This window comes from Pseudophryne corroboree, chromosome 2 (assembly GCF_028390025.1).
Source record: "Pseudophryne corroboree isolate aPseCor3 chromosome 2, aPseCor3.hap2, whole genome shotgun sequence".
NCBI classification, from domain to species: Eukaryota; Metazoa; Chordata; class Amphibia; order Anura; family Myobatrachidae; genus Pseudophryne; species Pseudophryne corroboree.
In genome coordinates, this window is record NC_086445.1 from 499,165,596 (window position 1) to 499,193,242 (window position 27,647).

The window sequence follows — 27,647 nt, forward strand, 5'->3', positions numbered from 1 at the left end:
CAGGTTGTCAGGTGGGCGATAACATAGGGCAATAAATTCTCAATATAAATTTTGCAAAACAAAAGCCCTTGTTTGTTAAAAGAGGACACATCTGTAGCAGATGATCTGCTGTTAATGGTCACAGAGACTTGTTTATGGAGAAGGACCTCAGTGTATTGCATAGCTTGAATGAAAGCAGAGCAAGAACCTCTACATGGCTTACAGAACAATTAATTCCATTCTATGTATCCTACAGCTTCTGCTGCTTCAGCACAACTCAGTATTTGCTAGAATCACAGGGTGTGTACACACGGTGAAATAAATCTGTAAGATTTTGGCTATATAGTCAAAATCTTATAAAAAAAAGTTAGTGCATATCTCATGGTGCTAGGCAGCTTGGGATACTGATTCAATCCCGATGCGCGCTCCCGTGGGGTCGGTATCGTAAGTCTAGATAGACTGTGCAGGCAAGTCAATCTTGATTATCTAGTGTATAATCTAGTACAAAGTATAGTCAAAATTGGCACTTAGTCAAAATCGTACATAGACAAAATCTCAAGCACAGATAGTCAAAATCTGTACAATCTGTGCTATCTGGGCTCTGGGGGAGTTCAAGGGAAATCGCATAATGAAAATCGAACATAGCAAGGATCTCACCGTGTGTACACACCCTGACTGGCCATGAACAAGTTGCAAAGTGCAAGTCAGTGACATGGTAATAACCTAGATGGAATTTCACCATGACTAGGCAGTTATTTGCTATTCTAAACAGAAGGGCACAACAAGTATACACAAGAAGCATTCATCAAGTCAACAATATGCATTGACTGGAAGCCCAATATGCTTTTTCCTCAAACATAAAAGCTCTACTTGGTAAATTTCCATGTAAAAATTAGAGGCGCTTTTCAAAAGTCAAATACTATCAGACATGATCTTGATTTGCATGGTTGATATGACTTAAACCAATGTGTTCCCTTTTATTCCTTTGTTGGCATTTTACAAATCATATGTTGTCTAACAGTACAGCATTTTTGCTGATGTGTCATGCCCAGAAACCAAAAGAGCCATAATGACGGACACTGCTAGCTTACTGACAATAGGTTAGTGAGCATGTGTTACATACATGTTACATGTTACATGTGAAACAAGGGACGGCGTGAAGAAAATTACTAAAAGTATGTGGCTATAACAGGAATAACTACTGTAGAATATAAGGATACTAGAAGTCACCTAGGAGTTCTGTGACCATAAAAGAGCACATGGCTGTTAGTCACAAAACTCCAAGGTGAACTGAAATATCCTTTTCCTTAAATAAACAGAGGGTTTTTTCTTTCCTGCCCATCACAGAAGACTTTCACAATGACAGAATGTGACACAAGTGTTCTCACTACCCTCAAATATAAATGATACTTCCAGGAATTACACCACTCAATAACCATACATGCTGCAATTTGTAGCTTCACTTAAAACATCAACAGGACTGCACATCTCATGTAAAAACAATTTCTAATTAAACAACATTTTATATAATAAAATGTTTTTACAGGGATTAGTGGCTACGTAAAGGACACAAAATAAAATATTATTTTCAGTTACCTTTTCTGGACAATGAGGTTGATATTTCGTAAAGCCACATATTGGACTTCAGGCTCCCCGGAAAGTAGGGTGACCAAAGGAGGAGCCAACTTTTTAAGAAGCATGGTGTAATAGTCAGAGTCTTTAGGCAGCAGCTCCAGAAACTTCATGAGGACTTTAACAGCAGACAGGACTACAGCAGAGTTAGCATGTGACAGACGAGGAGTGACACGCTCACATATACTGTATAAGAGAGAAAAGGGGACACTTGGAAGAACTGCAGAGACTGGAAATGGATAATGAACATAAACCTGTTGCTTGAACTCAGTAATTGTAAGCCCAGCTATTGCTAATGAGAAAGCTGCCCTCACCTTTGTGCCTCCCTTTCGTCCTTAGGATTGTAGTTGGACAGACAGTCCAAAATAAAGATCTGACCCCACTCAGTGCATTCGTTCAGGGCAGTCAGCAATTTGTTGATGTTTTGTGGATTCAGGTCGAGCAGGTTGCTATTGGGGTGAGACTCACTGATTTCAGAGAGAGCGGCCACTGCATTGGCTACCACCTGGATAGAACAGAGGATTACATTACACAGAGAAAAGGAATACTCATGCCTTGGTGAATAACAATATATGCCAGGTAGTGACATGTGGTAACAACACTGAGGATCCATGTAGCATTGGACACATTTTAGGCCATGAGGAACCACCAAGAAAATATCAATACACCATCAATATATGTATATTTTTTTGTGTAAGGAACAATCAGTTGTGCGTTGAAAATCTTAAACCATCTTTTGTATTTATTGTTGAATGTCCTGTGTGGTATTGTAGTTGGTAACACCTGTGATCATGATTTAGCAACCTGTTGAATAATTCCAGGAAATTCCTCTATTACTTTTTATATTTTATGTCACTATTGCAAGAGTGTCTTGCAAAAAATAGGAATTTAATACCTACCGGTAATTCCTTTTCTCATATTCCGTAGGGGATACTGGGATGGATCAGTACCATGAGGTAGAGATTGGGTCCATTGGAGCCTTGGCACTTTAAAAATCTTCAGTGTGTGCTGGCTCCTCCCCTCTATGCCCCTCCTGCAGACTCAGTGTAAGAAAACTGTGCCCGAGGAGACGGACATACTTTGAGAGAAGGAAAACAGATAAGAACAGCGGTGAGTCAATGAACCAACACACAAAAGTAACAAAGGATAGCAACGCTAACCAAAACAGGAACAGGAGCAGTAACAGCAGACCCAACCAAGAAAACATACAACAAGGAATGCAGGAAAAGAAACGAAGCACTGAGGCGGGCGCCCAGTATCCCCTACGGACTATGAGAAAAGGAATTACCGGTACGTATTAAATTCCTATTTCCTCTAACGTCCTAGGGGATACTGGGATGTATCAGTACCATGGAGAAGTCACAAAGCTCCCAGAACGGGTGGGAGAGTGCTGAGACCCCTGCAAAGCCGATTGACCAAACATGAAGGTTCACCGGCCAAAGTATCGAACTTGTAGAACTTCACAAACGTGTTTGAACCAGACCAAGTAGCAGCTCGGCACAACTGCAAAGCAGAGACACCACGGGCAGCCACCCAGGAAGAACCCACCGACCTAGTGGAGTGGGCCTGAATAGAATTAGGCAGGAGCAACGCCTCAGCCAATCTGGGGCAATCAGAATTGCTTAAACACATTCCCGTTTGAGTCTCTTTAGAACTCTGGGAATGAGAGGGATTATAGGGAACAGATAGATGAACTGGCGATTCCACGGCGTCATCAGAGCGTCCACTCCTGCAGCCTGCGGATCCTTCGTCCTGGAACAGTAGCGCTGCAGCTTCTTGTTGAGCCGAGAAGCCATCATATCTATCAGCGGGTATGGGTCATTGGGTCGACTCAACTTAGGTCGACAGTCATTAGGTCAATCATTGAAGGTCGACATGCATTAGGTTGACTGGGGCAATAGGTCGACATGGTCATTAGGTCAACAGGTCAAAACGTCGACATGGGTTTTTAGACTTTTTTTGGTGTCGTTTTCTTCGTAAAATGACGGGGAACCCCAATTAGTGCACCGTGTCCGCTCACCATGCTTCGGGCAAGTTACCGTTCCCAATTGTAGTTTATGTGGATCGTAAAGTATGAAAAAGTCCAAAAAGTTATTTTTTTTTTTAAAAACTCATATCGACCTATTGACCATGTCGACCTAATGCATGTCGACCGTCAGTGGTCGACCTAATGACTGTCGACCTAAGTTGTGTCGACCTAACAACCGTATCCCCTATCAGCGGGCAACCCCACCGTTGAACCAGCTGCTGAAACAGTTGAGGGTGAAGGCCCCATTCCCCCGGGTGTAGATCGTGTCTGCTGAGGAAGTTTGCTTCCCAGTTGTCCACTCCCGGAATGAATATGGCCGACATGGCCTTTGCGTTGGTTTCCGCCCAGAGGAGTATCCTTGACACCTCTCGCATTGTGGCCCTGCTTTTTGTCCCACCCTGACGGCTGATGTACGCCACTCCCGTGGCGTTGTCCAACTGGACCTGTATGGCCTGATATTGGAGGAGAGAGAGGAGGCCTGTAGAAAGGCACTGAAAATCGCCCTGAGTTCCAGAATGTTTATCGGAAGAGAAGCCTCCTGACCCGACCACCTTCCTTGGAACTGAGCCCCCTGGGTCACGGCACCCCAACCGTGGAGGCTCGCATCCGTTGTCAACAGAATCCAAGACTGGATTCCGAACTGTCGACCTTCCACTAGGTGAGAAATCTATAACCACCATAACAGGGAAATCCTCACTTTTGGCGAAACAGACATCTTTTGGTGCATGTGTAGGTGCGACCCCGTCCACTTGTCCAGCAGATCCAGTTGGAACGGACAGGCATGAAACCTTCCATGCTGAATGGCCTCATAGGAGGCCACCATCTTTTCTAGTAGGCGGATGCAAAGGTGCACTGAGATCTTTTGAGACTTGAGCACGGAGCGGACCATAGCCTGAATTGTCAAGGCTTTGTCCATAGGGAGAAACACTTTCTGAGATACAGTGTCCAGTATCATCCCCAGGAACTGAAGTCTCTGCGACGGTTCCAGGTGCGATTTTTATAGATTGAGGATACACCCGTGGTCTGTAAGAAGACGTGTAGTCAGGTGGATGCTTTGCAACAGTTGCTCTCAGGACACCGCCTTTATGAGGAGATCGTGCAAGCAGGGAACGACGTTCACTACCATCACGCGGAGTTGTAGCATAATCTCCGCCATAACTTTTGTGAACACCCTCGGTGCTGTGGAGAGGCCAAAAGGCAAGGCTCGAAACTGGAAGTGACGGTCCTGTACTGCAAATCTGAGATAGGCCCGATGAGGGGTCCATGGGGGGTAATTCAGAGTTGATTGCAGCAACAAATTTGTTAACAGTTGGGGAAAACCATGTGCATTGATTTGGGTGGGTTATTTTGTTCTGTACAGGGTAAATACTGGCTGCTTTATTTTTACACTGCAATTTAGATTTCAGTTTGAACACACCACACCCAAATTTAACTCTCTCTGCACATGTTATATCTGCACCCTCCACTGCAGAACACATGGTTTCGTCCAACTGCTAACACATGTGCTGCTGCAATCAACTCTGAATTACCACCCATATCGGGATGTGCAGGTACGCATCTTTGATATCCAGGGATACCAGGAATTCCACTTCTTCCAGGCCAGAAACCACTGCTCTAAGAGATTCCATCTTGAACTTGAACACACGCAGATATGGGTTCAGAGATTTGAGGTTCAAGATCGGCCGCACCGAAACGTCCAGTTTCGGTACCACAAACAGGCTCGAGTAAAATCCCTTGCATTGGAGCAGAGGAGGGACTGGAACAATAACCTGTGTTTGTAGCAGTTTTTGTATGGCGTCCTGTAAGGTAACTCTTGCTACAGGTGAAGCTGGTAAGCCTGACCTGAAGAATCTGTGAGGAGGAAGTGTCTGGAACTCCAATCAGTCACCTTGGGATATTAGGTCTCTTACCCAAGGGTCCCAGCAGTACTCCGCCCAAACGTGGGCGAAATATTGCCGGCGAGTACCCACCAGAAAGTACCCCTGCAGCCAGGGGCCAACTATCAGGCGGAGGGCTTCGTAGAGAAAGATCCGGAAGTCTGGTCCATTGATTCAGCTGTCGCTAGTCTGCGAGATTTACCTCTATTTCCTCTAGCTGCATTTGAGGCACCCCTGGCCCTGCCCCTAAATCTGGCCACAAGAAAAAGGACTGTAGAGAGGGATCGGGGTAAGGGCGTCTAGCCGGAGGAGCTGCGGACGGCAGATAAGTGGATTAACCTGCCGTTGCTTGTGAAGTCCACTTGTTTAGTTCCTCACAAAACACGGGATCCCCCGTGAAGGGAAGATTCTCCACGACCTTTTTGGAATCAGCATCCGCTGTCCATTGTCGCGGCCATAGGGCTCTACGAGCTGACACTGCCATCGCCATGGAGCGGGCACTAATGAGGCCTATCTCCTTTATTGCAGCATCCTGGATATGTTGCAGTACAGTTAGGATCTCATCCTGCGACATAGTGTCAAACCACTCAATTATACTACCAGACCATTTTACCATCGCCCCTTGTGATCCAACCACAGGCAATGGTGGACCTCTGTGAGACTGCCACAGCTGTGTAAATAGATTTGAGCGTAGTTCAACTTTATGATCAGCAGGGTCTTTGAGAGAGACAGTGCAAGGTATAGGTAGTACAATTTTTCAGGACAGCCTGGACACTGAGGTGTCCACATTAGAGGGAGTTTCCCACACCTTCCTATCCTCTGGAGGAAAAGAGGTTAGCAACCGCTTAGGGGTTTGAAATTTGTTGTCAGGATTAACCCACGCCTCTTTAAAAAGAGTATTTAATTCCTTTGAGACAGGAAATGTGATCGTAGATTTAGGTTTCACATTAAAAAAGACTCATCAGGTTCTACCTCCTTATCTGGGATATTCAAGACTTCCCTAATAGAATATATGAGAGCTTCCACACCCTGAGACAGAGTATTGTCAACCTTGTCTATTTCCATCTCCCCCTCTTCCAAATCTGGCATGTCATTAGCAGAGTCAGACTGGAGTACATGTGGTAGTGTGTGCTTTTGTGAAACCAGCAGAGGGGGCTGGGGAGCAGGTCTGTGGTCTGGAGCCTGAGCTAAAAAATAATCCATAGATTTTTTAAGTAACTGTCTTTCCTGCCTGGTAGTAGCCAATTCAGAGTTGATATCAGCCCTTTGAAAGAATCCAGCCATTCTGGATCCTGTGAGCTGCTTCCCTGAGAAGGGAGATTGCACTGTGAACACAACAGAGACTCCCCTGGAGTAGATGAGAACTTTGTGTTACAGGATGGACATACAGCCTTTTTACCAGACATGTTTATCAGCAGAACACACACACATGAGCAGTGAAATAACACAATAGCAGTGAAAATAACACAGAACCCCAGACAGCCTGAATGGAGTGATATAGAGCGGAATAAGACCAGCACACAATGGCACAACAGCTAAAGCAGTACTTTGCCAGGCATAAACTAGATCCTTAGATAAGGAAACTAGTTTATCTGACAATATATTGCCCCCCCCCCTTCTAAAGACCCCCTTGGTACCAGTTTAAGGTGACTTTAGAGGATCCTTGGAGGAGCAGCGCTTCCCTGCATCCAGCCTTGTGTCTGAAGCAGCAGGAAATTATGCCGCTGGTCCCGCTCTCCGAGAAGCCCCGCCCCTTAATGGCACGCAGTCCCTGTGTATAATTATGCTGGCTTTTAACTCCATAATGCAGAACTCAGGGTTAAAACCCCTTTTTGTGCCAGCGCCAGTTTAGGGTCTCTGCAGTGGGTACCGCAGCTAAGTGCCCGCTGCGCCTTTATGCTGCTACTGCAACCAGGGACCCGCTACCTGAGACCCTGATTTGTGTACTCACCGCACCAGTGTCTTCAGCTCTGTTAGGAGTGGTGGCATGTTGTCGGCGTGCGCGCACACCCTGGGGGTAATGCAAAACACCACCTCAGGAGCTTTGTCCTGTCAGCGGGGATCCGGACCATTAACCCTGTAAGAGGTTGGTTCGGTCCCACGACGCAGGCAGACTGGTGCCAGTCAGTGCTGCCTGAAATAATAAACTAAAATAAAGTTTTGAAGAAAACACTTTGGAGCTCCAGAGAAAGAAACCAGCTCCTTGGGCACATTTTTCTAAACGGAGTCTGCAGGAGCGGCATAGAGGGGAGGAGTTAGCACACATTGAAGATTTTTAAAGTGCCAAGGCTCCAATGGACCCAATATATACCCCATGGTACTGATACATTCAAGTATCCCCTAGGACGTTAGAGAAAAACAAAAAAAACGCAATTACATGTGCATATTGAGCCAGACACATCACAACTCACATTATACCCAGCTCTCCAACAGTAACATATGCACCATGCTTACTTAAGGAGAAATCGGTAGTATATGCACCAGGTTTACTGAGGGAGAAACCAATAACATGTGGCCTGGTTTCTCCAGGAAACGCCAGTAGTATTTGCGCCAGGACTACTCCAAGAGACACCAGTCGTATTTGTGCCAGAAATACTCCAGGAGACCCCAGCTGTATTTACGCAAAGACTACTCCAGGAGACCCCAATAATATATGCTACCGGAGTACTCCAGGAGACACAAGCAGTATATATGCACAAAAATTACTCCAGGAGACCCCAGTAGTATTTGCGCCAGGACTACACCAGGAGACCCCAGTAGTATTTGCGCCAGGACGACTGCAGGAGAACCCAGTAGTATATGCTCCAGGAGTACTCCAGGAGACACCAGCAGTATATGTGCATCGACTACTCCAGGAGACCCCAGTACTATTTGCACCAGGAGACTCCAGAAGTATTTACTCCAGGACTAATGCAGGAGACCCCAGTAGTATATGCTCCAGGAGACCTCAGTAGTATTTGCGCCAGGACTACTCCAGGAGACCCCAGTAGTATTTACGCCAGGACTACTCCAGGAGACCCCAGTAGTATTTGCGCCAGGACTACTCCAGGAGACCCCAGTAGTATTTACGCCAGGACTACTCCAGGAGACCCCAGTAGTATTTACGCCAGGACTACTCCAGGAGACCCCAGTAGCATTTACGCCAGGACTACTCCAGGAGACCCCAGTAGTATTTACGCCAGGAGTGCTCCAGGATACACCAGCAGTATATGCGCAAGGATTACTCCAGGAGACACCAGCAGTATTTGCACCAGGACTACTCCAGGAGACCCCAGTAGTATTTCCGTCAGGACTACTCCAGGAGGCCCCAGTAGTATTTGCGCAACAAACTACAAATGAGATTATTCTTAACTATCACAGTGTGACTAAGTATTACATTAAAAAAGGTGAATACATGTCTATATATATATATATATATATATATATATATATATAGCAGCCACGTTAACTAGATATATAATACTAGTATATTGGGCCTGGTCTTCCTCTCCTAGGCCTGTCCCATCTACTTAGCAGTGGCTGAATATACACACATGGAGAAGACAGGGCAGACCTTCTGAAAGAAATTATTATATAGATAAGTGGGAGTGGTCCAGAAGCAGATAAAATAGGTGGACCGTTGCCAAACGGGAGAATCTACACTCACTGCGGCTCTGCATAAGACGTTTCCCAGCAGAACACGCAGTGTCTATTATTAGGTAGAAGAACCTGAACTTACTGCGGGTAAGATCCATGGCTACTTTAATATTTATAGGGGGTATTCAATTACTAATTCGACCATCTGTATTGAATTGCGGGCGTTTTCGCCCGTTTTTGAATACATTTTCTCACTTTTTTTTTTTGGTCGAATCTGCATGGATGCAAACAAACCCCAAAACGGGCGAACACAACGCAAATTCGCCAAAACACTAGTTTACAGAATAGTCCCCTGCGCCCTGTGTCGCCCCCTCCACAAACAGTATCCTGCTTGTAGCTCACCCCAGTAGTCCCCTGCGCGTTGCCCCCAACCATACAATGCCCTGCGCTCTGCATATTCTCCCCCATACCGTCCCCTGCGGCATGCGTGTCGCCCCCGTACAGTCCCATGCCCCCTGCATGTTGCCCCTTCCCCCCGTGCCCTGTGTTTCAACCCCTTCAGTACAGTCCCTTGCGCCCTATCAGTACTGTCACCTTGCATCTGCGTGTTGCTTTCCCCCGGTACTGTCCCCTGCGCTTCGCTTTCCCCCGGTACTGTCCCCTGCGCTTTGCTTTCCCCCGGTACTGTCCCCTGCACCCTGTATGTCACCCCACACTCGCACAGACCCCTGCGCGTCGCCCCCTTTGCCCGTACAGTACCCTGCGTCCTGCGTGTCACCCTCTTTACAGTACCCTGCGCCTGCATATCGCCACCCACGTAAAGTCCCCTGCGCCCTGCGTTACGCCCCCCCATAGTCTCCTGCGCCCTGCGTGTTGCCCCCACCTTACAGTCCTCTGCGTGTCACCCGCCCCCCATACAGTGCCCTGCGTGTCATCCCCCCCAAAACAGGTCCTGCGCACAGCGTGACCCCCCTTCTTCAGTAGAGTCCTCTACACCCTGCGTGTCGTTTTACCCCAATCCTGTGCCCTGCGTATCACTTTTCCCTGGTACTGTCCCCTGTGCCCTGCGTGTCACCCCCTACAGTACAGTCCCCTGCATCATGAATGTCGCCTCCCCCCGTACAGTCCTTTGCGCCCTATGCGTCACCCCCTTCAGTACAATCCCCTGCGTGTCACTTTCCCCCCCGATACTGTGCCCTGCAAGACGCTTTCCCTCGGTACTCTGCGTGTCAATCCCCACGTACAGTCCCCTGCGTGTTGCCCCCCACCCATACAGTTCTCTGCACCCTGCATGTCGCCCCCCGTACAGTCCCCTGACCCTGCCTGTTGCCCCATTACAGTTCTCTGCCTGTTGCCCCTGCATACAGTCCCCTGCACCCTACGTGTTTCCCGCCGTACAGTCCCCTGCGTGTCACCCCTCCCATACAGTGCTCTGCCCCGTGTGTTGCCCCCCTGCACAGTCCCCTGCGCGTCGCCCCTTCCCCTGCGTGCCACCCCCAGTACTGTTCCCTGCGTGTCGCTTTCCCCTGGTATTGCCCCCTGCGTGTCACCCCCCCCACATACAGTCCCGCGCGTCCTGCATGTCACCCTGGCCGTTGCCTCATCAATACAGATCCCTGTGCACCGCGTGTCAACCCATCCCTCTACAGTCCCCTGCGCGTCGACCTGTACAGTCTCCTGTGCCCTGCGATCCCCCTCCTGTACAGTCCCCTGCGCTCTGCAAGTCATCCCCCCCGTACTGTCACCTGCATCCTGCGTGTCGTCCCCTCTGTAAGTCCCCTGTGCCCTGCGTGTCGCCCCTCCCTACAGTCCCCTGCACACTGCATGCAACTTCTCCTGTACAGACCCCTGCCCTCTGCGTGTTGCCCCCCTGCACAGTCCCCTGCAATCTGCGTGTCACCCCCACGTACAGTCCCTTGCACCCCGCATGTTGTTCCTCCCCGCACAGTCCTTTGCGTGTCGCCCCCATACAGTCCCCTGCGCCTTGCGTGTTGCCTCCCATTACAGTCCTCTGCATGTCGCCCCCTCGTACAGACCCTTGCTCTCTAAGTGTTACCCCTCCTTACAGTCCCCTGCACCCTGCGTGTAACCCCTCCCGTACAGTGCCCTGCCCCATGCGTGTCTCCCCACCCCCCGTACAGTGCCATTTCCCCTACATGTTGCTTACCCCCAGTGTCCTGCGTGTCGCTTTCCCCCAATACTGTTCCTTGTGACCTGCGTGTCACCCCTGCCCCCCCCCCCCCCCGTACAGTTCCCTGCGTCCTGAATGTTGCCCTACCCTGGTACAGCCCCCTGCGTGCTGACCCCCCCCCCACCCAAACAGTACTATGCACCCTGCGTGCTGCCCCCCAGTAATGTACCCTGCACCTTGTGTCACCCCCCATACAGTGCCCCACGTCCTGCATGTTGCCCTGTCCCCGTGCAGTCCCCTACGTGTTGCCCCCCATCAATACAGACCCCTGTGCCCTGCGTGTCACCCCCCTACAGTCCCCTGCACCCTGCGTATCGCCCTGTACAGTACCCTGCGTGTCATACCCCCCGTACTGTCCCCTGCGTCCTGTGTGTCGTCCCCCTGTACAGTCCCCTGTGCCCCACGTTTTATTCCCCCTGTACAGTCCCCTGCGCATCGCCCTGTCCAGTCCCTGCGCCCTGTGTTTCCGCCCCATAATATCCACTGTGCACTACGTGTCGTCACCCCTGTACAGTCCCCTATACCCTGCATGTCGCCCCGTACAGTCCCTGCACCTCCGCCATAAAGTCCCCCTGCTTGTTGCCAACCCATGTACAGTCCCCTACGCCCTGCGCGTCACCCCGTACAGTCCCTGTGCTTCTCCCATAAAGTCCCCTGCGCGACGCCACCCGCTTACAGTCTTCTGCATGTCGTCCCCCCGTATAGTCTCCTGCACCCTACGTGTCACCCCCCCCATACAGTCTCCTGTAAACTACGTGTCACCCCCCCCCCGTACAGTCTCCTGCACTGTGCGTGTCACCCCCCCACGTACAGTCTCCTGCACTGTGCGTGTCACCCCCATACAGTCCCCTGCGTGCCACCTATACAGTCCCGTGCCCTTCAGTACAGTGCCCTGAACCCTGCATGTCACTTTCCACGGTACTGTCCTCTGCTCCCTGCGTGTCGCCCCCCACTACATACAGTCCCCTGCATCCTGCATGTCGCCCTACCCCCCGTACAGTTGCCTGCGTATTGCCACCCACCAGTACATTCCCCTGCACCCTGCATGTCACCCGTCCCTGCATGTCACCCGCACCCTGTGCCCTTCATGTTGCTCCCCCTCCTTACAGTCCTCTGCTTGTGTCCCCACCGTATGGTCCCATGCGCCCTACATTTCCCTACCCCCCTGTACAGTCCCCTGTGTGTCACACCCCCTATACAGTTCCCTGCGCCCTGCGTGTTGTCCCCCCCCCTACAGTCCCCTGTGCTCTGCATGTCGCCTCCCTCCCGTACAGTCCCCTGTCCCATGTGTCACTCCCCCTTACAGTCCCCTGCACCATGCATGTCATTCCTCATATACAGTCCCCTGCACCCAGTGTGTAGCCCCCCATACAGTGCCCCGCGTGTTGCTCCTCTTACAGTCCCCTGTGCCCTGCGTGCCACCCCCATCCAGTTCCCTGCTCTCTGCGTGTCGCCACCTTCAGTACAGTCCTTTACCCCGGTACTGTGCACTGCGTGACGCTTTTTCCCCGGTACTGTCCCCTGCACCCTACAAGTCACCCCCCGTATAGTCCCCTGCGCTCTGCATGTTGCCCCACCCTTGTACAGTCCCCTGCGTGTCGCCCCTTTCAGTACAGTCCCCTACCTGTCGCACCCCCCATTCAGTCCCCTGCGCCCTGCATTTTGCCCCCTTTACAGTCCCCTGTGCCCTGCATGTTGCCCCCACTGTACAAGCCCCTAAAATCCTGTGTGTCACCACCTTCAGTACAGTGCCCTGCACCCAGCGTGTCGCCTACCCCGGTACTGTCCCCTGTACCATCCCCACGTGCAGTCCCCCACATCCTGCGTGTTGCCCTACCCCCGTATAGTCCCCTGCGTGTTGCCCCCACCAATACAGACCCCTGCACCCTGCGTGCCGTGCCCCATACAGTACCCTATGCCCTGCATTTTGCACCCCCCCTTACAGGCCCCTGATATGTCACCCCTCCCATGCAGTCCCCTGCTCCCTGCGAGTCACCCCCGTACAATTCCCTGTGCGTGTTGCTCCCCTGTACAGTCCCCTGCGTGTCATCCCCCGTACAGTCTGTACCATGCGTGTCCTCCCCCGTACAATTCCCTGTGCCCTGCGAGTCGCCCCGTACAGTCCATGCACCCTGCGCTTTCCCCCCATAAAGTTCACTGCGCCCAGCGTGTCGCCACCCAATTACAGTCCTCTGCAAGTCACACCCCACCCCACCCCACCCCCCCACTTCCCCGTACAGTCCTCTGCACCCGAAGCGGGGAACAGGAGTGCCAGGGGTATGGGGGTAGTGGGGACAGGAGAGCCCGGTGTATGTGTGCAGGAGGGAGTCAAGACAGGAGTGATCAGTGTACGTGTGTATAGGGGACAGAAGGACCTGGTATATGTGTGTAGGGGGAAGCAGAGACAGGAGAGCCCGGTGTAGGGGGGAGAGGAGACAGGAGAGCCCGGTGTAGGGGGGAGCGGAGACAGGAGTGTCCGGTGTAGGGGGGAGCGGAGACCGGAGTGCCCATTGTATGTTTGTAGGGATGGAGCGGGGACAGGAGAGCCCGGTGTATGTGTGTAGAAGGGAGCAGAGGGCACCAGTTGTAGGGTGGAGTTGGGGCAGGAGTTCCAGGTATGGGGGAAGTGGGGGCAGGAGTGCCGAGTTGTATGGGTGTAGGGAGGAGCAGGGACAGGAGCGCCAGGTGTATGTGTGCAGTGGAGGACATGAGCGCCGGCTGTATGTGTGAAGGGGGGGAGTGGGACAGGAGTGCCCGGTGTATGTGTGTAGGGGTGGCGGGGGCAGGATCGCCAAGTGTAGGGGGGAGCTGGGACTGGAGCTCAAGTGTAGGGGGAGCGGGGATAGGAGTGCAAGGTGTAGGGAATGTGGGACAGGAATACTGAAGAGGACCTGAAAAGAGAAGATTTTAAACCTACCGGTAAATCTTTTTCTCGTAATCCGTAGAGGATGCTGGGACTCCGTAAGGACCATGGGATAGACGGGCTCCGCAGGAGACATGGGCACTTTTAAGAAAGACTTTGACTCTGGGTGTGCACTGGCTCCTCCCTCTATGCCCCTCCTCCAGACCTCGGTTTGATACTGTGCCCAGAAGAGACGGACAGTACAAGGAAAGGATTTTTGCAATCCAAGGGCAAGATTCATACCAGCCACACCAATCGCACCTTATAACTTGTGATATACTATCTAGTTAACAGTATGAAGAACAACATATCATCGGCCCAAAAACGATGAAACTATAACATAACCCTTATGTGAGCAATAACTATATACAAGTCTTGCAGAAGTAGTCCGCACTTGGGACGGGCGCCCAGCATCCTCTACGGACTACGAGAAAAAGATTTACCGGTAGGTTTAAAATCTTATTTTCTCTAACGTCCTAGAGGATGCTGGGACTCCGTAAGAACCATGGGGATTACACCAAAGCTCCCAAACTGGCGGGAGAGTGCGGATGACTCTGCAGCACCGATTGAGCAAACAGGAGGTTCTCCTAAGCCAGGGTATCAAACTTATAGAACTTTGCAAAGGTGTTTGACCCCGACCAAGTAGCAGCTCGGCACAGCTGTAGTGCCGAGACCCCTCGGGCAGCCGCCCAAGACGAGCCCACCTTCCTAGTGGAATGGGCCTTAACCGATTTCGGTAACGGCAATCCTGCCGTAGAATGCGTCTGCTGAATCGTGTTACAGATCCAGCGAGCAATAGTCTGCTTTGAAGCAGGGCCGCCAACCTTGTTGGCTGCATACAGGACAAACAGTGCTTCTGTTTTTCTGATCCTAGCCGTTCTGGCCACGTAAATTTTCAAAGCCCTGACCACATCAAGGGACTCGGAATCCTCCAAGTCACGTGTAGCCACAGGCACGACAATAGGTTGGTTCATAAGAAAGGATGAGACCACCTTAGGTAGGAATTGAGGACGGGTCCGCAACTCCGCTCTATCCATATGGAAAACCAGATAGGGGCTTTTATGTGATAAAGCCGCCAATTCCGAAACTCGCCTAGCCGAAGCCAAGGTTAACAACATGACCACCATCCAAGTGAGATATTTCAACTCCACTGTTTTAAGTGGTTCAAACCAATGTGACTTAAGGAAACTTAACACCTTGTTAAGGTCCCAAGGCGCCACCGGAGGTACAAAAGGAGACTGAATATGCAGTACCCCTTCACAAAAGTCTGTACTTCAGGTAAAGAGGCCAATTCCTTTTGAAAGAAAATGGATAAGGCCGAAATCTGAACTTTAATGGAGCCTAATTTTAGGCCCAAATTCACTCCAGTTTGTAGGAAGTGAAGAAAACGGCCTAGATGGAATTCTTCCGTAGGAGCATTCCTGGCCTCGCACTAAGAAACATATTTTCGCCATATTCGGTGATTATGTTTAGACGTCACGTTATTAGTGTAGGAATGACCTCATCCGGAATACCTTTTTCCGCTAGGATCCGGCGTTCAACCTCCATGCCGTCAAACGCAGCCGCGGTAAGTCTTGGAACAGACAGGGACCCTGTTGTAACAGGTCCTGCCTGAAAGGAAGAGGCCACGGATCTTCTGTGAGCATTTCCTGCAGATCCGGATACCAGGTCCTTCGTGGCCAATCTGGAACAATGAGAATTATTCTCACTACTCTTTTTCTTATTATCCTCAACACCTTGGGTATGAGAGGAAGAGGAGGAAACACATATACCGACTGGAACACCCACGGTGTTACTAGGGCGTCCACAGCTACCGCCTGAGGGTCTCTTGACCTGGTACAATACCTTTGTAGCTTTTTGTTGAGACGGGATGCCATCATGTCTATTTGGGGTAGTCCCCACCGACTTGCAATCTGCGGGAAGACTTCCTGATGAAGTCCCCACTCTCCCGGATGCAGATCATGTCTGCTGAGGAAGTCTGCTTCCCAGTTGTCCACTTCCGGAATGAACACTGCTGACAGTGCGCTTACATGATTCTCCACCCAGCGAAGAATACTGGTGGCTTCCGCCATTGCCACTCTGCTCCTTGTGCCACCTTGGCGGTTTACATGAGCTACTGCGGTGATGTTGTCTGACTGGATCAGAACTGGTCGATTGCGAAGTAAGATCTCCGCTTGACGTAGGGCATTGTGTATGGCCCTTAGTTCCAGGATGTTGATGTGAAGACAAGTCTCTTGACTTGACCAAAGTCCTTGGAAATTTCTTCCCTGTGTGACTGATCCCCAACCACGGAGGCTCACGTCCGTGGTCACCAGGATCCAGTCCTGAATGCCGAACCTGCGGCCCTCTAGAAGGTGCGCACCGTTTAGCCACCACAGGAAAGATACTCTGGCCCTGGGGGACAAGGTGATCCGCTGATGCAATTGCAGATGCGACCCGGACCATTTGTCCAATAGGTCCCATTGGAAAGTCCTTGCATGGAATCTGCCATATGGAATGGCTTCGTATGTTGCCACCATCTTTCCCAGAACTTGAGTGCAATGATGTACTAACGCTTGTATTGGTTTCAACAGGTTCATGACTAGAGTCATGAGTTCCTGCGCTTTTTCCGTCGGAAGAAAAACCCTTTTCTGGTCTGTCCAGAATCATGCTCAAGAAGGGCAGACGAGTTGTAGGATTCAGCTGCGACTTTGGAATATTAAGAATCCAGCCGTGTCGCTGTAACACATTCAGTGAAAGTGATACGCTGTTCAGCAACTTCTCCCGTGATCTCGCTTTTATGAGGAGATCGTCCAAGTACGGGATAATTGTGACACCCCGCTTGCGCAGAAGCGCCATCATTTCCGCCATTACCTTGGTGAAAATTCTCGGGGCCGTGGAAAGCCCAAACGGCAACGTCTGAAATTGGTAATGACAATCCTGTACCGCAAATCTCAGGTACGCCTGATGAGGATATATGGAGATATGCAGGTATGCATCCTTTATGTCCAGAGATACCAAAAAATCTCCCCCTTCTAGGCTGGCTATGACTGCCCTGAGCGATTCCATTTTGAACTTGAACCGTTTTAAGTAAAGGTTCAGGGATTTTAAATTTAAAATGGGTCTGACCGAACCGTCCGGTTTCGGAACCACAAACAGAGTTGAGTAGTACCCCTGCCCTCTTTGAAGCAGGGGAACCTCTACCACCACTTGTTGAAGACACAATTTGTGAATCGCATGTAACACCTTTCCAGGGGTTGTTTCGGTAGGGCCGATTTGAAAAACCGGCGAGGAGGCACTTCTTAGAATTCCAGCTTGTAACCCTGGGAAACTATTTCTATTGCCCATGGATCCACCTGTGAGTGGACCCAGACGTGGCTTAACAGTCGAAGACGTGCCCCCACAGGCGCTGACTCCCTCAGGGGAGCCCCAGCGTCATGCGGTGGATTTTGCAGAGGCCGGGGAGGACTTCTGTTCCTGGGAACTAGCTGTGTTATGCAGCTTATTCCCTCTGCCCTTACCTCTGGCAAGAAAGGAGGATCCACGTGCTCTCTTGCTTTTATTGGAACGAAAGGACTGCATTTGATAATGAGGCGCTTTCTTAGATTGTGAGGGAATATATGGCAAAAAATTTGATTTACCTGCCATAGCCGTGGAGACGAGGTCCGAGAGTCCCTCTCCAAACAATTCCTCACCCTTGTAAGGCAACAACTCCATATGTCTCTTGGAGTCGGCATCACCAGTCCACTGTCAGGTCCATAAGACACGCCTAGCAGAAATAGACATAGCGTTTATCCTGGAACCCAGTAAACTAATGTCTCTTTGAGCATCCCTCATATACAAGACCGCATCTTTTATATGCCCTAGGGTCAATAAAATAGTATCCTTATGAAGAGTCTCAATATCCGTTGATAAGGAATCTGTCCATGCTGCTACAGCACTACAAACCCAGGCCGACGCAATAGCCGGTCTGAGTAACGTACCAGAATGTGTGTAAATGGACTTCAGGGTAACCTCCTGCTTGCGGATCCTTGAGGGTAGCCGCATCTTGGGATGGAAGCGCTATCTTTTTTGATAAGCGAGTCAAGGCCTTGTCCACCCTAGGGGAGGATTCCCACCGTATCCTGTCCTGCGACGGGAAAGGATACGCTGTTAGGATCCTTTTGGAATCTGCAGTTTTTTGTATGGAGTTTCCCACGCTTTTTCACATACTTCGTTCAGCTCATGTGAGGAGGGAAAGGAGACCTCAGGTTTCTTTCCTTTATACATGTGTACCCTCGTGTCAGGGACAGGGGGTTCCACAGTGATATGCAACACATCTTTTATTGCGATAATCATATATCGAATACCTTTAGCCACCTTTGGCTGTAATTTTGTATCATCGTAATCGACACTGGAGTCTGAATCCGTGTCGGTATCTGTGTCAACTATTTGGGATAGTGGGCGCTTCTGAGACCCCGAAGGTCCCGGCGACATAGGGACAGACATGGGTTGACTCCCTGACTGTGCCCCAGCTTCGGCTTTGTCTAGCCTTTTGTGCAATAAATTAACATTTGCACTTAAAACATTCCACATATCCATCCAATCCGGCGTCGGCACCGCCGGAGACCTAACATTCATAAACTCCCCCTCCTCCTTAGGTGAGCCCTCAGCCTCACACATGTCGACACACACGTACCGACACACCACAATAACACAGGGAAGCTCTTTTCCGAAGACAGGTTCCCCACCAGGCCCTTTGGAGAGACAGAGAGAGAGTATGTCAGCACACACCCCAGCGCTATATGACCCAGGAATAACACAGTAAATTAATGTTTACCCAGCAGCGCTGTTTTATGTATCTGCGCCAATTATGTGCCCCCCTCTACTTTAAAACCCTCACCGTGTGTCAAGCAGGGGAGAGTCCGGGGAGCTTCCTCTCAGCGTTGCTGTGGAGAAAAAATGGCGCTGGTGAGTGCTGAGATAGAAGCCCCGCCCCCTCAGCGGCGGGCTTCTGTCCCACTCAATTTTTTCAATACATGGCGGGGGCTCTTTTTATACATGTACAGTGCCCAGCTGTACATGTATATATACATCTGTGCCATAAGAGAGGTTTATATTGCTGTCTAGGGCGCCCCCCCCCCCCCCCCGCGCCCTGCACCCTTACAGTGACCGGAGTGTGTGAGGTGAAGGGGAGCAATGGCGCACAGCTGCAGTGCTGTGCGTTACCTCAGTGAAGATCCAAGTGTCTTCTGCCGCCTCAGATGGGTCTTTTCCTCACATACTCACCCGGCTTCTTTCTTCCGGCTCTGCGAGGAGGACGGCGGCGCGGCTCTGGGGCGGACGGCGAGGGTGAGACCTGCGTACCGATCCCTCTGGAGCTAATGGTGTCCAGTAGCCTAAGAAACAGAGCCCTGAACTCAGAGAAGTGGGTCTGTTTCTCTCTCCTCAGTCCCTCGATGCAGGGAGTCTGTTGCCAGCAGGCTCCCTGAAAATAGAAAACCTAACAAAAATGCTTTCTTACAGGAAACTCAGGAGAGCTCCTGAAATGCACCCAGTCTCCACTGGGCACAGTATCAAACCGAGGTCTGGAGGAGGGGCATAGAGGGAGGAGCCAGTGCACACCCAGAGTCAAAGTCTTTCTTAAAAGTGCCCATGTCTCCTGCGGAGCCCGTCTATCCCATGGTCCTTACGGAGTCCCAGCATCCTCTAGGACGTTAGAGAAAAGGGGTTTGTCAAAGAGTATTCCCAGGGATGCTACTGGACAAGTGAACCGACCAGAGCCAGGGAGTAAAGGTAAGTTTTTACTGTGTGTGACTGTGTAATAAAATATTACAGCAGTCGTGCATGTTCTGTCTTTATTTGTAGATTTCTCTTACAGGAGGACAACAGGTACCAGTGGGCCCTTATTGTCCGGGCATGATGGTACTCTTGTTCTCCAAGTACATGGATGCCGGGGCTGCCTTGCAGGGATCTGCCTTTAAGGGACTATTTTTCATACTCATTAACCAGGCACTCACCAACACAATGAGTGCGGGGAATAGCCCTGATCTTCAGGCCAGGCGTCTGCTTGTGGGTACCCCAACAAATGGTCCCTAGTTCTTGAGGAACTCCAGCCTGAACTGACTAGTAGGGGGTGCTTTGGGCCTGTGAAGGGTGTCCCCTGGCTGTGGCATTACCCCCACCCACCCCTTTACCGCTAGCAAGAGCCTGGGGCAAACCTGAAAATATTTCCCCCCCCCCATATTTCCTCATTCAAGATCACTTCAGTAGCCTTGTGATGGTGAAATATGGGAAACTTTTAAAGCAGTCCCCCCCCCCCCGTTTTTTCCTGAACCAGGACCGGCTCAGAAACATGGGGGGAGATCATTCACACTGCAACGCGTCAGCGATCGCACTCTGAATTACTTTGTGGAGTGCGCACATGCAGCGGCAGCACATGCGCACCCCGGGGGCCCTGTGAGTTGCTATCAGCATCTCAGGGCTGCGATCGCCTCTGCCTGATTGACAGGCAGAGGCGGTTGCGGGGCGGGAAGGGGCATGCCAACGGTGTTAGAATGCCGTTGCCAGGGCGCGGTCAGTACAACGGGGACATGTCCGGACCGTTGGGGGGGAGGCAGCGGCGGCAAAGTGACGTCACACGCAGCCACTGCAACCCGGGACAGGGCGAGTGGCCACCGTGCAATGCTTTTGTAGCTGTGCAGGGGGGGTCAGGGGGTAGGGCCAGACATGCGGGGCGGACTAGCCCTGTACTGGGCGTCCCCCCACATGTCTGTGAAACTTATCGCAGATGTGCTAAATTCATCACATCTACGATCAGATCTGAATTAGTCCCATGGTTCTTAGTGAATTTAAATGTTGTAGTCTTTTCTGTCAAAAGTGCTCACGAGTTTGGCCAATGGTGTACTGAATCGTTTTTCAGTTTACCCCCGTGTTTTGTAGTTCCATTCGTGATTTCATACCCGTTTGACTTTAGTAAATCTCTGACACACAGGGCGGCTGGCGTTAAGAAGCCATCAAAAGATGTCGATACCTTCGGCGTCGAAAACCCGGCGGCCGGGCGTTAGTACATATGAAAATGCGGTAAAACACCAGAAAACGGGGGTTTTACCGCGTTTTCCCTTTAGTACATCCTGCCATAAGTAAGAGTGCTGAATCTCGACTTACCCACAGGCTGTGATGGCATACCATATCTGTATTGTGCAAGGAACATATCCATTAAGGCGTAAGCCTTAATGATCGGAATTTCACTGCTTTCTGAGTTTGAGTGGAAGAGTTACAACAGGTCTCTGAAATGCCAGATCATGTGTAAGAAGCCTTAATGGGACATGTAATATCATAAGGTTTTTTGTCTATGGAATGGCGGCACTCATCAGACTCGGAGGCAATCCTTAATGCAGTGTCATTTAATAATTAAGGATTGCCTTCTTCGAGTCTGATGAGTGCCGCCATTACCTTGCAAATATTTAGTCATATCTTGTCACCTGGAGGGCACCACAGCTATTTGTACATTGGTCATAGGAGTGCCAGGACACTGTTTGGTGTGTATATATATATATATATATATATATATATATATACACATACACACACACACACACACATATACATACATACATACACATATACTTTTTGAGCTCTCCTTAATACTACAATAGCAGGGAAAGCTTACTTATATAATTGGTCTTCATTTTCTGCAAAATGGGACTGGCGTAAGCAATAGACTGCCAGTAAAGGAGTATTAATAATGAAACGCCATTTAGATCAATAAGCAGAGTATAGTATGAACAAAATTGCTGACGTAATTATTCAATGACCCACATGTATTATAGCTTTTACTTTGGAAGCAATCATTAATAAATATATACTGTAGTTAGTCATGTTAACAAACTTAACATTGTGTGCTATTCAACACTGTGTACCGTATTAACATCTACTTCTAGGCCCTACACACTTGGCGATATTACTGAAAGATATGAACAATCTCGTTTATTAATTAATGAGATATCGTTCAGAACTTTCAGTGTGGAGGCAGCAACGATGAGCGGCCCCGCGCTCGTTCATCGTTGGTGCCCAGTCGCTTGTGCATGAAGGCCAATATGGACGATCTCGTCCATATTTGCATGCACTGCTATGGAGCTGGGTGACGGGGGGTGTGAAGAAACTTCACTAACCCGTCACCTCTCCCCCGCCACTGGGTCGCCAGTCTGCTGTATCGGCGGTTGTGCAGCCCGGTGGCGGGGCGTGCAGTGTGTAGGGCCCAGTAAAAGTACATAGAGTTGAATGCTTAAATAATAAATCAAATAGAAACACATTATAAGAGACATCAGTAACAGTTTTTTGTAAGATTTTCACTAGAGTGTATCACACAGATAATTCAAAGAATGACCATTAGTATCTCAGAAAACAGAAATCTGGAGCAAGCGAGTGAGCAGCAGGCTCAGAAGGATGCCATAATTATATCTCCATACTTCAGTGTGACAAATAGAAAAGACGCAGTAACCAAGCATAACGCAGCTGATTTTGAACACTACATGCTTATAAAGTCAATTACAAGCATATGCGATATCTTAGGGCTTTAAACAAAAATCCTCTAGTGTGCTGGTCTTTTGGTTGCTATTTTTATATGGTCTGCTGCACAAAGAGCACTTTGGATCTGTGAATGTTTTATAGTATATTGTTAAAAAGTATGCTACGGAGACACATGTAAGATTTTAGGGACAAATGTTACATTATTAAGCCATATTTTAGAGGTTCCTACAATGCCAGAGACCCATAATGAGTACAAGCACTCACCGGAGGCTGTCCACTACCATGCCTGTTGCACCAGTACATGAAAATACTACTTAGTTACAATCATTCTAATGTCAGTCAATTTAAAATTACCAAGACATTACGTAGATTTACAGTGAGCCTGCACTAACTTCCATGTAACCATGCAACATATGTTTTATGTGTACCCAGGCTGGCAGAACAAAGTTAATACAAAATATACTGTATACAGAGTACAAACTCCTTGCATTGGAGAATTTACAGAAATTACTGTTATCATGGTTTATTTAAAGGAAAGCCAAGCTTGCAAATGTGTCACATTATAGTGTCACATTATAATGTAGCACTACCCAACGTTGCTATCATGGAGTCTGCGTGGATAGACTGTAGGCTCCAGGCAGACAACAGAAACAGGGGCTGGAAGCCCGAGGAGGATATAGAAGAGTAGGCTGCTTTGTTACTGTCACAGGGTAATTAGGGAATTAACCGAGTGTTTAACACAGCTAATGAGGTGTAATATGCTTCTGATTAATACGAATCTTCCATTTACCAACCTATTAAAACATTGCCAATTTACCGATTAGGGTGAAAGCAAGCACAAACTACAATTAAAGGGTCAGTGGAAATAAATATAATAAAATGCGGGCAAAATGTAAATCACAGACATGGCTGAGAGTTCAAACAAGTACAGATGTGTTGGTGAAATGGTTAAATAAAGAGATGCCTGGCATACTGCTACTTCACATTACCAGAGCAAAATATAGAGTTTATGCTTGTAAGAGCCGTCAGTTTGCATTAAATCACTGTGGCCAGCAGGCAGCATTTGTCCTGTTTTGCAGATTTTTGGACTTTTCTTAGCATTGTTCTAGGGACGGAAGTTCTTAGGCTCTCTCAAAGATTGGGCATGATGATAAATCCCAGTATCACTGTTTCCCTGCATTAGGCACACTTGCTGAGCAAACAGCAGCATCAACTTTGCCCAAGCACATAATGAACAATGCTGTCTACTTATGTAAATGGTTTTGCTTGAAGTAAAGCCACTATATAACAGGGATAATGAATTCTGGAATACTAGTGTCAAAGTCGAAAAATATTGCAGTACACACATCACGTACAAACTACACACAGATGACCTCCCTGCGTGCACTTGTTCTGTCGTGCGTGCGCATATCCGCAATTTGCGTATGGTCGCTCCCGCGGTCCTGCACGTGGTATGAGTATTTACGGTAGAGTTTGTGAACGCACGGAAGGCTATCAAAACACATTACATATTTAATCCAAATAGTGCACAATGTACACATAGTATCCCTGCACCACATCAGAAAGTAACAACAGTTTAAATGGTAACAGAACAAAGGGATTCACCTTTACAGAATAGGAGGGGACAGAACAAGGTCATCAGGTGGTGTTTGGTATCCAGCTGAAGGGTATTTTAAGGGTAACATTCCGGTGTTGGTTTGAGAAAGATTGCATGTTCCTGCGGATAGTTATGTGCAGAAGCAGAATATAGATATAAACTGTATTTACTGTACATTATGTATGCAGCGGGAATCCAGAGGAGACCACCGACCAGAGCAGTTGGGAAAGACATCGCCTACCTATTCAAACCGACCTATGACCTCTCCTGTGCTGTAAATGTGCATTCCTGTGTCCAATGGACAAAGAGATTACAGTATCTATTGTATTGCTTTTTGGAAGAATTGTATAAAGAGAGCTGCTGCAGGCCTGGTCTTACACAAGACTCACAAAGTTATCTATCAGATGACCGAGGACCGGCCGGGTTGCGCAAGCTTGTCCACTCACGTATGTACCATTGAATGTAGCCATTTACTCATTTATATTGTATTGTATTATTTGCATTGTAGCCCCCTTTCAGCAATAATCCACTGTGGTATCGGAACCCAGCGGTAAAATCACAATTGGTGTTGTGTCTTCATTGCCCTGCTAAGGTTTAAAGCGTATTTTCATTGCATTGCATAACTGTTCAGGGTTTGTGGTGTATCTCTGGGTGTGTACGCGCTGTGAGTACTTTGTACCGTCAGCGCGGCGTTTGTACGCGAAGTCCGTACGCAGTACGGGACTTTGTACGCTAATAGCGTACAAAGTGCGCAGAGTGTGTGTTAAGTACAGCGGCCGCATCGGCTCCATGGTAAAGTGTATTTAAGGTGTGTTTAAGGTATAGCTTTCTTTCCTAAGGATATTTAAACATTAACAATTGGGGGCTCCTCAGGTTTTCCACATTCTTACTACCTAACAGGTCACAGCAGACTTTATCTATCAGCAAAGGGTGGACAGGACAGTATCCTACGTAACCCTTTCGTGGTCGTTGGAGACACTGAAAACCCTACTTGTATGCTGATTAGATGGCGTCTGCTCTGTATGGTTTGTAGAGGTGCTGGTAGAACCGTAGTACAACAGGAAAAAAGCTATTTCAATTCTGTGAAATTTTTTTGGCGCCAAAAGCGTACACAAAAGGGCACCCATACTTTGCATACTCTCTCACATTGTTGCCATAACATTCAGATTGCTAGATTAATTTAGACCTGTGTGAAACAAGAGATATTTGTTGCTATATAGTTAAAACTAAAATTAATGTTTAAGGAAGTAAGTGTAAAGCACAAACAAACAGTCTGGCCTAGTTGTAAAGGTTTATACAGAGAGAAACTGTGTTGTGTTAAGTGAGCGAATATAGTTAGTATTGCTCACATTTATAGACATTGTGTGATTTGTTTTATTGCGTACGCACATTGGTACACGTGGTACGGAACGTGAGGACAGCGTACAAAATAAAACGTGCACGTGGTGCAAGGCCGCACACGTGGCATAGAGGTACGCACGGTTGCGTAATTACGCAAGCTTGCGTAGGGTTGTGTGCGCATAATAAAACCACACGATAGTTAGTTTAGTTTAAAGGTGGGACAGTAGCTGCGCTACAATAGCACCAAACTACCCGGTATCTAAAGAAATTTAGTATAAAAATTTTTTTTAGTAATAATCATTTTTTAATTGCCTCTGGGGTAAAGCTGACTATCTGACTGAATTGACATTTTCTGTACAGAAAAAAAACAAAGTTTATTCGAGTGAGTGAGTGAGCGAACGCAGGAGTGAGTGGATTTGAACTCCGGAAGTCGGGTCCCGTGGTACATCAAGTAAGAGGAGGTTTGGTGGCGTGAGGTGGCTGACTCACGTTAATATATATTGAAATACGCAAATCGTGAGGTGATTTGTAGGGGAGCGTGATAGTGCATTGTATTGCGAAGTATTGAAGTAAAAAGGGTTTTGTTACGCTCCGGGCTGAGGGTCACAGTTTGTACATTGACCCGTGGTTGTACGGCAGATAGGTAACAAGTACCTATACGCTGTGCGATTGGACCGCGCATTTGTGGGTGCGAGATATATAGCGCAACTGGATACCCCTTTACGAGCTTTTGCGTAAAATCGCGGTACCATTAGCGCTGTATAGGGCATACGCAAGTATGATTTGTGTATAAGGTTATAGCGAGTTTTCGCTGGTCTCTCTCAGGAAAATCTCCAGCGGCAGATATTTACTGGAATAGGTAAGTCACTCCTAAACATTTCCAGTAAGTAGAAACCAGATAGGGCCTCACTGGGTATGCAGTGTTCATTATTGGAGCGAGTTGTGGTATTCAGCGGAGAAGGAGCGAGTGAAAGCGCTAGGTGTCTTTCACCGTCTATTGTATTGTGCATTTGGGGATTGCGTTTATTAGCAAAAAGTCCGCGATGGGATCCAATTGCACAAGCAGTGGGCATTTTGTAGCTAGAGTTCAGGCTGAAGAGGTGCGACCAAACGCGTCGGCAAGGTTTATTATGTGTGAAAAATATGGATCACACACGGAGGCTTTTTGCAATGAATGGGTATGTATGACTGATAAAGATAGAGTACCATTCCCTCGGGTGGGCAGCTTTGAACCAGAGGTATTGCAGAACTTAAGGATAAGGATATGTCTGATAAAATCCAAGAAACAAAGGATTAGACATACAGATTGTTTAAATTTATGGCAACAGGAGGGAGATGTGCAAAGGGAAATAGCTCGTGCAGCAGGTTCCAAACCTAGCGGGAAAACAATGGCGACTGCACCACCACCATATATTGTGGGGGAGAAAGTGGCTACAGACAATGGTACATTGGTACAGGATAGGAGAGTAATTGATAAATGTACTAACGCTAACCCTTACCAGTTGTATCCGATTTTGAATTTTCCCCAGGACTGCGAGCAGGAAGATGAGCCCAGCACGATATCGCCACTCTATCTAGCAGCCACCATACAAGACACTCAGGTGGGCACGGCCCAACCAAAAAGAGCAGTAGTCAGGCCCCCTAGCGGAGGGATAAGTGAGGTCGTGTCCACAGGTAAGTACGGTACCGTACATTATGCAGAAACAATAGCACCTCACATTGTAGAAGCAAATCAGAATAATGTAATTGAATTAAATCCTGTCTGGGTGATTGCAGTCCCCAATGGGAAGACTGACGCTCAGGGAGTCACTCTCATCAGGAACATTGCCATGCATTGTCCTTGGTCCCGGGCAGAGTTAAGGTCAATTATGTCAGAATTTCCCGATCCCAGAAAAGATCTAGTCGCATGCCAGAGGTTCATTAAAGAGTTAGGTAATGCCAACGAACCCACGAACAAAGATTGGCGAATAGTGCTACGGGTATGTTTACCCTCAAATATTGACCACGCAAAATTCATAACCGATTGTAAGTTA

General features: G+C 48.7%; 1 protein-coding gene across 2 annotated transcripts in view; it reads right to left on the reverse strand.

The window, feature by feature from the left end:
* Positions 1-27,647, reverse strand: part of LOC135031181 (AP-1 complex subunit beta-1) — a 263,841-nt gene that overhangs the window by 154,319 nt on the left and 81,875 nt on the right. For both annotated transcript variants that reach the window (XM_063953993.1, XM_063953992.1), the window contains exons 4-5: positions 1,926-2,116; positions 1,576-1,797 (exon numbers count right to left, since the gene is read on the reverse strand). In XM_063953993.1, the coding sequence (XP_063810063.1) occupies positions 1,576-1,797; positions 1,926-2,116 (413 nt within the window). The remainder of the gene's footprint in view (positions 1-1,575; positions 1,798-1,925; positions 2,117-27,647) is intronic.